Source organism: Podarcis pityusensis (genome assembly GCF_964106645.2).
Source record: "Podarcis pityusensis genome assembly, chromosome: 5".
Classification (NCBI taxonomy): domain Eukaryota; kingdom Metazoa; phylum Chordata; class Lepidosauria; order Squamata; family Lacertidae; genus Podarcis; species Podarcis pityusensis.
Window position 1 is genome coordinate 39,839,739 of NC_138032.1, and position 11,738 is coordinate 39,851,476.

Below are 11,738 nucleotides of genomic sequence, written 5' to 3' on the forward strand. Positions count from 1 at the left end.
AGTGGACTCAATAAATGGACTTCGCAAACATTCTGATAGAATCATATTCTTGTACACACAAATGCTTCCCATTTTTGTGTCCAGAAAGCAGAATAATTAGCAGTTTCCATTTGCTGCCAAGTTTTTTTTATTTTAGTTTTGCAAATGTGTGTGCTTGTTGTGCATTTCTCAGCTGGCAAATGATTTTTCTTTTCTAACACTTTTGCAGGCTTTGTAAAGAGCCAGGAGGGAGAAAATGAGGAAGGAAATGAAGGCGAACTGGTGGTGAAGTTTGTTGAAGCCCTTCCTAAGGTAGCCTTGCAGTATGTTTCATGCTTATTTTAACAAATGTCTTCCATCTGTAGCTTTGCTGCAGTTTATATAAAAACACAAAAGATTGTGCAGAGTTCATCCTCGGTCACCATTGTTGCTTGTACAATCCTTCCACGTGTCTCTGATTGTGCTACATCCAGTACTCAATAGACAGACAAGGGAATCATCTTGCTGCACAGAAATGTTTGTGTCAGTTTCACTTCCCTGCTGCTGAACAGCAGGGAAGTGGAACTGACCAAATTCTTTTTTAACATTCAGCAGCAGAGGAGGAGGTGCACAGGAAGTTTAAAAAATAATTAGGGGGGAAATCCTCAAAATTACAAGGTCGTTTTGCTGAGTGTGTTGTTGTTTAGTCGTTTAGTCGTGTTCGACTCTTCGTGACCCCATGGACCAGAGCACGCCAGGCACTTCTGTATTCCACTGCCTCCCACAGTTTGGTCAGACTCATGTTTGTAGCTTCGAGAACACTGTCCAACCATCTCACCCTCTGTTGTCCCCTTCTCCTTGTGCCCTCCATCTTTCCCAACATCAGGGTCTTTTCCAGGGAGTCTTCTCTTCTCATGAGGTGGCTAAAGTATTGGAGCCTCAGCTTCACAATCTGTCCTTCCAGTGAGCACTCAGGGCTGATTTCCTTAAGAATGGATGCGTTTGATCTTCTTGCAGTCCATGGGACTCTCAAGAGTGTATAGCACCACTTTTGTTAGTTCAGCAAGCACTCTCCCCATTGCTTGAGTGCTAAAGCAGGGGAGCATTTTAAGATGGAGGGCCAGATGGAGGGTATACTGAAATAAAAGGTACAACAAGGTACACAATACAGTTACATAAATAAAATTAACACACAATCATGTGGGAGAGATATTATTACTGTATGTCACGAGTCACTCTTGATGAGCACTTCCCAGTGCGTCTAAGTGGTGGGATGACAAGGTTGGGGTGAAAGTTGCATTTTCCTTGCACCAACATTTTGAGATTTGACTGCTGTGGAAATGCAGTTCCCCCAAAACAGGAGTCCTACTTGGGAGAAAAACTTCTAGATCTTCTTCAACAACCCACAGTGCAGATCCATTCTAACACTAAGGTTTTATGATTCCACATAATCAAAAGCTCAGACCCCCCAATTTTTGAATTTCTCTCTCTCTTCTAGATAGGCTATAGAATGCTTTCTTAGGAGCCCTGCTCCAAATACTTATACTAAATGAACATATGGGTAATTAAATAGTTTGGAAGAACATGTTGAAATGACATTCCAGCTGGTGTCCTTAAAAGGACTTGCAGCTAAGGGATGCCAAGAGAAATCTAGTAGCCCCAGTTAGCCGTTTGTGGTGTGTTACATTCCAGACTCTTACATAACAAGCATAAGAAGGGACAAGACCTTATGGCTGATTCTCCCTTCTACTTTAACAAGATGTTACGATGATGACACCCTGTGATGGCCACACATGGTCTCACCTTCACAGATTTTCAGTTCAGAAACTGGAGTTGGGCATCGCTTTCAGATACAGAACCCGTATTTGTAACCAGATGTTCTAAAAACCTGAAGAATATATTAAAGCAGCTACAAAATGAAAGAGATTATATGATGTGGCTTCAAATAACAGGGATTTCTTCCTTGAAAACCATTGTTGGCCAACTGGAATATTTGTTTCCACCTTTGCTAATACATGTGTTGTAATATCATCAGGGAAATTCTAGCATTCTTTTATCACAGTGTTAACTGTGTCTCATTGAAAATGTTATATTTTAACTTACAATTGCTTTAGAGTTGTGATATCAGAAGTGCACATGCAAATCATCCTAAGTCATTAATGTCAGAAAGAATCGTACCAGTGGTTTCTTAGAAGGCAGACAGAGATACGCTAATACATTTGCTTGGCATTTATGTAGTGTGTTTTAATGTTCAAAGCATGTCACATAACTTAGTTAATTATTATTTTATTATTTTTATTTATTATTATTAAATCACGTCCTATGAAGATTAGGGTTACACAGCATGTATAATAGTTGCATAGATAAAAATAGCTTAAAGAGCTGCACATATAAAATCAGTTAAAAACAAATATAAAAATAAAAGCAGTTTGAAACAATAGCAGCACATGCATAAAAGCTACTCAAATCCAAGAGAAATCAATTGGGATAAATATTTTAGAAGGCTTGTCCTTGATTAGAAGGAACGTCTTCAGCAGGTGCTGAAATGACAACAGAGAAGACATCTTTCTGCTATCAAGTGGGAAGGAGTTCCAAAGGGAAGGTAATGCCACACTAAATTCCAACATGGTGTGAAACAGTCTTCCCGATAAGATGGTATCTGCAGAATGCCCTCTACAGGGAATAAGATTATCTTTTAGGTGTACAGGTGTTTTCAGCAGCCCTCCAAGATCTTCACATTTCCTGACATCTCTACCTAGGACTACCTTGTGACTTCAACTCACAGAGGCAAGGCTCAGACTGGGGACTTCCAGCTTTGTCTCTTTCCCACTGCACTAGCTCTGTACCTTACAGGATTTCCACCATTCCTTTCTCTGAGTGCTGCTTCACATCCCATATTTTTAGGTGTACATTTATAAGCATGTACACCTAAAATGCAACGTATGAACGTATTGGAAAACTTGTATGTTATCTAAATGTAGTAATCGGAGATCCAGGACTGGCTACAACGACCCATCAAGTGTAGGTCCTTCAGTCATTGTAATTTTTGTTCAGCAAGTAAAAAATTGTAACACTGGAATTCAAAAGCAGCTCTGATATTACCCTTAGGCTGAGATCCTAAACATTGTTTCTTGAGAGTAAATCTCCTGATCACAATAGGACTCACTCCTAGGAAAGCGCAAGTAGGATAGCAACTTTTATTGCAATTTCCAAAAGGGTAACGAAAACCATAGCAAGGAGTCCTGTAGTACTCTGAGCTTTGATGGCATAAGCTTTGACTGACTACAGAGGCTAACTTTAACACAATTGCATTTGTAAGGGAAATGTGCTACTTTCTGGCATAGATATTGTATATACATTCCCCAGTCTGGTATTACTGACCTTTCTGAGCTTTCTCTTGCAGCTGACTCCAATTATTTCAGATCCAGAGTACCTGCTAGACCAGCACATTCTGATCAGCATTAAATCATCAGATAGTGATGAATCCTATGGTAAGACTTTGCCTCTAAAGCTTACACATGAGTCAACCTCTCCTTACGTTTCCCCCTCCCCACAAAGTTGTTTAATGTGTGGGAGAAAATGCGTGTATGAATTTCTAGGTTTCTAGGATCTCTTTTCTACGATAGCAACATTTTACAACAGCATATATTTTAAAAATGTAATTTGAAGTATTGCTGAGGACTGTGGTTCTTTATACAAGGAACATAATCGCTATGGATTTATCCAGTCTCCCTCCAACAAGTTACCTGTGCAAACCTGTCCTTCTGGCATTATCTGTTCCCTTGTCTTTCTCTAGGTGAAGGCTGCATTGCCCTTCGAAGTGGAGCTACAGAATCCCAAGTCCCAATCCAAACTATGCTCACACACCATGGGGAAAAGACAGGCATCTTCCAAGGCGAATTCAAGCTGCAAACATCTGAAGGGAAACAGAGAGAAAAACTATATGGTAAGGCAAGTTACATGAACAAGCAATGGGCTTGTGGGCTCCTCCCTCTCCTGTTTCAGCCTGTCTGCAAGAAGATCAGTTTTCATTTCATTTTCAGTTAACCATCGTTTAGTGTTATGCCCAAACCCTAAACAGTGGCTAATCTTAACTAAGGTTTTATGAAAATAAACCAGCTTCATAAACCGCAGCTTGAAGTTGACTTGTTTTGGTAATCCATAGTTAAGCCTAACCACAATTTTTCTGGGTTCAGACATAATGCAAAGCAAGTTAGTTAAAAATAATAATGAAGTGAATGCTTCTGATCTTCTTCTCATAGCTGCACCAGCAGGGGAGATGGGATTAGGGAGGCCATGAATCCAAGGTTCATTCACAAAATGGCAAACCATTGTTTGTGTGTTACATCCATAAGCAGAAGATATGTGACGGGTAGCATGAGTCTTTGTCTGCTAAAATCGCTTATATGTGGCAGGGGAGAATCTCACATTGCCATATATATATATATATATATATATATATATATATATGTGTGTGTGTGTGTGTGTGTGTGTGTGTGATGGAGAGATGTTTTCCTGTGTGAAGGTATTCTCCTTGTAAGGAGAGTATCAGTGTGTGAAGAAGCCTTATTGTGAAGATCCTGAAGATTGACTCTGATAATGGAGAGTTTAAGCATTAAAAAAACAAACCACTGTGGCTTTTGGGGTTGAAAAGTAATTCCCGCCCCGACACTGTGGTATAAACAAATATACAGGAGATCTACAGAATAAAGTTATAGCTCTTCTTTCCTGCTTCCAACCAAATGAACAGCGAGAGGGAGCCCTCTACCTGACGGTCAGCAATATAGATTTCACATCTGCTTTATTTTCACTCTGTATTATATGAATGATGTGATTAGCAGCCATGTCATAGGCTTTTAAAAATTTAATAACAGGCATGTGCTGGGGGTGGGTGGGCAGGGGGGTTGTCATCAGCATCACAAGGGAGGGGTGGCTTAAATTTTCCCTCTCCAGCACCTATATTGGTAAAAAATAACACCCCCCCATGCACAGCAATTAGAATGAGGAGGAAAACCCACAATGCCCTTTAGACATTTTGATATTTGAAGGGGGATATGGAGATAATCTCCTTGTAATGGGAATATCAGTGTGTGAAAGAGAAGAGCCGTAATCACTGTGAAAATCCTGAAGAATGATTCTGGTAATAAGCATTTGAAAAGATTTTTTTTCTATGTTCCCCCAACCCCAGTACTTATTGCTGCAAGTGCAAGGAGCTGTGTGTGATTTTTACTGAGAATTTGGCTGGGATGGGAAGGTTTCAACTTTCCCTTGTGCTGTGGTGCCAATCGCAATCCAGGGTGTAGTATTTAATTTTTAAAAAATTAAATGTGATTGCTGATCAGGCTCTGGGAGCAGGTCTCCCTCTCTCCATCTCTCCCTCTCTCCCTCTCCCTCTCCTTCTCCTTTTCATCAGATATGTTGAAAAATGGGGTACCAAACTGGCTCTAAAATGCAGATCACTGTTGTCTTTTTGAAAACATTAGTGGTCTTTGGCATTGTTGAGCCGGATGTCAAACATAATCGAAATAGAATTAAAAACCTGATAGAAAAGCATTGATATCAAATATCATTCATGGAAGAGAAGTAGCTATGTGTTGTTTCTTCTTGAGAAAAAGAAATATCTTTGTTTAATTAGTGCTTGGAAAGACCTGCAAATATCAAACCTTTTTGAATATTCAATCTGTACCTTCAAGAGATACTTGGAGGGGGAGTTTTTCCAAGGTGCAGCTGTTCCTGTCTCTATAGTGCCAGTGGCTCCAGCATAGGGCCATTTCACTAGTTGTGGTTCTCACAATGTTACTGTAGCTTGTGAGGGGTAGTGGAGGCAGTGATGTTTTCCTTGCAGCAATGTGCTCGTCATGACAGAGATTGGACAAGGAGAGGTGGTGGTGGTGGTGAGGACTGAGGAACTGGGCTTCGGTTTCGGCAGGCAGGGCGGGATATAAATAAAATTTTATTATTATATTATTATTATTATTTGCAGTGCCAGCCCTGGAGCTCACCTGCCCCCTTCACTACATTGCTTCATCCTGGCCCTAGTACCGCCAAGAGAATGCCACTGCCCACCCCCTCACCCCCATGAACTTCCTCCATGTTACACTAGGATGAATGGATTGGTTTTTTTTTCATTTATGTAACTCTTAACAAGTACAGAGACCCTCTCAGGCCTATGTAGGCAGTGAGGGGAGATTAATTCAGCTAAGCACCCAAATTCTACTAGAGAATGAGGCAGGTGGGCCTGGTCTTGCAACCCACCTGTTGGGACTCCTGGAACAGTTTTAGGAGTCACACAGGGGGAGGAGAGGCTGAGGAAGTTCCATTGCATAGCTAAAATTCCTTGTGCTTGTGGAACCGTTTAGGTGGAGACTGCATCTCAGGGATTTAGAACCTAAATGTTACAAACTTGTACTGCAGCCCTAAGCACTGTTATATTTCTTTTGTATCTTTCCTCTAGACTTTGTGAAGATTGAACGGGATGAGGCTGCTGGCCAGAAACCAGTGAGGGTCTCGAGCTGTGTAGACTATGCCAAAGAGTGGGAACCGGTGAATAGGTAGGATAAAGGCAGTTAATTTATGTGTGCAAAGATGACTGACATGTTGGCTGGTGACGTGCCCTCAGGCAGATATGGATCTGCCAGAGCTTGTGTGCATTGCAGAATAAACAAGAAAGTTGTTTACATGTATTATTCCCCAGCACACCAAGAGAATATAATAAGAGCATTGAAAACTATCTCCAAATAAAGTAACAGATGTGAAAAATGGCTGCATGGAGAAAATGCTACCATTATGCTTGAAAACTATTAGATTATGGAACCTACTAACGCACTGTCTTCCCCTGAAAGGGAGCCTTGTTCCAGCAGAAAATCCACTCACATAATGGCCAAAGAAGCAGCAGCTATTGCCCGCTATCGAGGAACGGCAACAACTTCTCTAGATGAACCGAGCAAGACTGATCCTTTGCGGTAGTGATTTTTACCTTAGTGTGCTTTGCTGTATGCACTAAAGAATTCTTCCTGCCTAGAAGAAGAGCCTGGAAATGCAGGCAGCCTCCAAATATTGCTTGACTCCCAACTCCCAGCATCCCTGACCATTGGCTGTGGTGGCTGGGGCTGATAGGGAGCTGAGTTCAGAACATCTGGAGAGCACCAGGTTGGGAAAAGCTGCTCTAGATAAAAACCTTGCTTCTCTAACTTTGTATTAAGAACACAAGACTGCTGGATCAGGCCAGTGGCCCATCTAGTCCAGCATCCTGTTCTCACAGTGGCCAGCCAGATGTTTGTGAGAAGCTTATAAACTGGACATGAGCGCAACCTGCTCAGCTGCACTTCCCAGCTACTGATATTCTATGCTAAGGGTTGGGATTCGCTTCTCTAACTCTGTATTCTATGGTCCTGACTGATTTTCTGTCTTCCGCAACTCTTTCTCCTCAGAAGTACGGTGGCCACAGATATCAATAATCCCAGCTACTTACGGATGGCGGCTGCCTCTCAACAATTCCCTGCAACAGGCCAACTTAAGCAGATCCCTTCACCAGACCAACTGCCTGCTGCATGGAACTATGACCTACAATCCAAAGACAGTACTTGTCTGATGGGACTAGAGTCTCCCACCACACCTTCCACCCAGTCACCCGGATCTCCAAGAGCACCCACTCAGTCTACAACTCATCGAAAGGATCAAGTGTGAGTTTTTGCACACCCTCTAGAGATGTTCTAATTCCTCCTCATTCACCTTCTCTTTAGCAGAGTAATTCATCGGCGTTTGAGAGATTGACTGGGTTGTAGGTGCCAGGTGTTAACAGAGATTGGGAACTTAAGACACTCCAGTTGTTCCTATTATGCCAGACAACTGGCTATGCTTGCTGTGGCTAAGAAAAGCTGTAGTCCAAAATTTCGAGGACATCAGATTCCCCACCCATGAACCACAGAAACGAGAAAATATTAAGTGAGGTGCCACCAGCATCACCACCTTCCTGGTAGGCAGACACAGTAACTTCTCTGAAGTGCATAGTTGGTACATCTAATTTCAACAAATCATTTCCAGCCCAGCTGAAGGCACTTTTTAAAATCTGAGCACTGTTGTGGTGGTGAACAGGTTTTTAATACCACTGCTATTGTATAAAGTTCAGTCTTCACCAGCATTTTATTCTCATGTATTTTATCACAGTCATTTTGATTACTTCCCGGCCTCTTTTAGTTTCTTTGGTTTAACCTGTCCTTGCTTTCCCTTTGATATTTCCCCCGCTCCTTTCCCATTGCAGGTATGCCGAGGTGAGGAAAAGCATGATAGAGCCATTTCTACCAGATGACATGTACCCTAAACCAGAGATGATTGATAACCCACTTTATGACTTTGCAAAAACCAAGGACAAAATGCCGTCCAAGAGAGAGCAGGAATTCTCCAAGATGTCTCGAAAAGAGCTCCCAAATATCCCTGACCAGAGCTTCCCTTTCCCCAAGTTACCGGAGCCTGACAGTAGCAAATCGGCATACAAGCAGCAGTCCTCCCCACCCTTCCCAGTCCCTGCATCCAGAGTTCGTTGTCACACCTATTCCAACCAATCCGAGGGAAAGACTGCAGTGCCTGAAAAGACTTTTGGCAAGCAGAAGCCCTGTTCCAACTTAGACCCCCTAGTACCACCATTGAAGAAACCTGTCAAATTCTCAAGGTCTGAAGTAGGACACAGCAAACCACCTCTTCCATCCAAGAGTCAAGTGGTGCTTGACATGCAGAACACCAAGGGGAAAGATTATCGAGACAGCTCAGAACTTCCACACCACAGAAAACACCAAAACGACAATGGACCTGTAAGCCGGACAACGATGCCGGTACGTTTAGGATAGGGCTGCAGGAAGTGGCAGCTGCTATGCAGTGCGCTTCAGGCAGAGATTTTTCCCAGCCCTGCATGAAGATGCTGTGGGCTGAACCTGGGGCTATTTGCATAACAAGCAGGTGCTCTGTCACTGAGCTTTTTGTTTGAGCTTTGCTTTTTGTTGTTGTAAGCCAATGTGATGCATTGCCATGATTAGAAGTGTTGTATCATTGTAGTGAAAAGGGACTTACCATTTGTTGAAAATGTGCTTCAACAGCCTGCTGAAGTTTGGGGGCCAATTTTTAATTGGGGCAGGATGCTGCCGTGCTTTGGTGATTACTTTTGCTGTAAGGCCACACAGAACCAAAAGGTTTGACTCTCATTTACCACCAGTGTTTGCATTTTTAGTTACTTTATAATAATTATTATATATTTATCCCGTCTTTTTCCATGTCAGGACTCAAGGCCGCTTACAGGGATCATGAAAAAAGTTGATAGAAGTAAAACTACTGTATATGCATATATAAAACCTATTAAAACCATACCAATAATTACAATAAAAACCGCGTAACACCTTTCATTAAAAGCAGTCAGTTCCCTAAACCCAAACCCACTTAATTCTTTGGGTGGTAAATGAGAGTCCGTTCATTTACCACCAAAGAACAAAGTGGTTTTGGGTTGTGAATAAACTAATAATGCAAATATTAGACTGATAACCGGAGACACAATGGTTAAAACTTATTTTGAAAAACATGTTAGTAGTAACAGGCAGCGAGTTTAGGGACAAGATAATGCACCCTGCTAAAGTGCTGGTGTTAGTCCTTTCCTTGATTTTAGAGAAGATCCTGATTGCAAGCAGGTCTTCTGCTGCACTGGTAGCTTTGGGGTAGTGGGAAGAAGATAAAGGAGAATACTTTTTAGCTGTATGCCTCAATGGCACCAGAGACAACTGTTAAGTATTTGTTGGCTGCTTAAAACTTTAGGAGCTAAAGTCTTATATCTGAGGGTCCCTTTGCGCAGAGATACAATACCTGCTGAGGTATTACACAAGAGCATCACCAGAGCAGATACAGATAGTGCTTTTGCAAAGCAAACAGTAACTTGGGCTTAATGCAAAATGCATCCACCAACAATGGCTCCCAGTGTCATCTACAAGGCAGATATTGCTTGAGGCAAACAATGTCTTGGTTAAGATGTAGGGTCCTTGCCTTTGGGCAGTGTAAATGCTATATAATTATTCTGTAGGTAAGCTGAAGAGTGGGTGTTCTTTTTGTCTTTGCAGTGAACAACTTCACAGATGAGACCTTGAAACGAGTCCTGAAGTGAACCTGCATGGACATTTTCGAGAGTTCATGTCTATATCCTCTGATCTGGTTCACAAAGCCCTGGAATTCTTTTTAATTTTTTGAAAGAGATAATCTCTATCTATCAGTACACAACTCCTGAGACATCATGCAAGACTACTTTAGGCCAAGATACATGAAGATGTCCGATACCAGCAAATGCCGTAATGGTTAAAATAATAATAATAATAATAATAATAATAATAATAATAATAGATTTTTTACATTGCAGCTTTGGTAATTCTTTTGAGAGCAAAGGAGTTGTGAACATTTGTGTTACAAAAGGTACTAAGGATGGGAAAAGGAGAAAAGCACAAGTTAGGTACATCCAAAAAGTGCTCTGCATACACAAGCTTGTAGGTTACTGTATTTCAAACCTGAATGAGGGCAATTCTTTCTCAGCAGGAACCATCTTGAAATTGGCAGAGCTTCATGGCATTCCTCCCCTCAGTGGAGTGGAAAAGCAAGAACAAACAATGCTGTCAAAAGTGCTATAACTTTGTATTTTTCACAGGATTAGGGCAGAAAGAGTATGGATTTTCTGGTAGTATGTGTGTCCCTTGAAACTGCAGGTCTATTAATAGTAAGCTGCCACCGAGTTTTTCTTCCAATTAGTTTGATGGGTAGCATGGATTGGGATAAAGGGGCTCCTTACTAGGTACAGAAAGATTCCTAGGTATTAATACCAGAAGAGCCTTAGCAATCTGATCTGTCCTTGTGGTCTTTTTTATTAGTAAGTAGGAAAAAATGTGGAGGTTTTTTAAAATATAATTTTTAAGTACAAATGTGAAGCAAATTAAAATGACCACAGGAAGTTAGTCTAGCATTTTTTAAAAAGTCAATCCTACTGCAGAGTAGACTGTCTTCCTGGTTGTTTTAGTGGCATTAGATACAAGCTGACTTCATTGAACATGATGTCAGCTATTATGTTTAGTTTCTTTTTACTTGTCTCTCTCAGACTCTTGTGCACAGCTTTGTCATAAAATTGTGCAGTTTCTGATGTCTACTTTGTTAAAATGTGTTGCTAAAATAAAAAAATATGATAATTTGTTTTTATGTGCTGATAATTATAAAGGGTCTCCAGCTGCCACCTGGGTGCTCAGGGTGCACTGCCTTGGGAGAGAAGTTGGATATAAAATATACTGAATGATCAAGTAAGTAAATACAGGTGTAGCATATTTGTGTGCTGGGAAGCATGCTTGCCATGTTCTATCCAAATGAATTGTATTCTCTCCATGGCTGAACTTGAGAAAAGCTGGTTCTGCCTGATGGAACAGAAGCATGGAGGAGAGGATTATCGAAGGCTATGACAGCTGTGCTATCTGTGCCTCTACAGTAGGAAGCAGCATGCTTCTGCACGCCAGTTGCTGGAAGCCAAAGGAGGGGAGAGTGTTCTTGTGCTTGGGTCCTGCCTGTGGATTTCCAACAGGCATCGGGCTAACCATCATAAACCTGTCCCTGGAGCACTTCTCCAACTTTTTGTGAAATGGATTGGCTTGCATCCTAAGGCATGCAATGTACAGTAATGAAATTCACAGGAGGACAGTTTCCTGTCCCTCTTTCTTATCCCACATCATTCAGGTGATCTCCCAGACCTAGCCCTGTAGCCAGTCTTCCTCGTTAAG

General features: G+C 41.6%; 1 protein-coding gene across 1 annotated transcript in view; it reads left to right on the plus strand.

The window, feature by feature from the left end:
- Nucleotides 1-11,163, plus strand: part of INPP5D (inositol polyphosphate-5-phosphatase D) — a 57,734-nt gene extending 46,571 nt beyond the window's left edge. Inside the window, exons 21-28 of the mRNA XM_081005830.1 lie at nucleotides 209-291; nucleotides 3,362-3,449; nucleotides 3,755-3,904; nucleotides 6,413-6,509; nucleotides 6,801-6,920; nucleotides 7,389-7,640; nucleotides 8,219-8,786; nucleotides 10,053-11,163. Of these exons, the coding sequence (XP_080861956.1) occupies nucleotides 209-291; nucleotides 3,362-3,449; nucleotides 3,755-3,904; nucleotides 6,413-6,509; nucleotides 6,801-6,920; nucleotides 7,389-7,640; nucleotides 8,219-8,786; nucleotides 10,053-10,055 (1,361 nt within the window). The 3' untranslated portion in view covers nucleotides 10,056-11,163. The remainder of the gene's footprint in view (nucleotides 1-208; nucleotides 292-3,361; nucleotides 3,450-3,754; nucleotides 3,905-6,412; nucleotides 6,510-6,800; nucleotides 6,921-7,388; nucleotides 7,641-8,218; nucleotides 8,787-10,052) is intronic.
- Nucleotides 11,164-11,738: the final 575 nt, after the last annotated feature.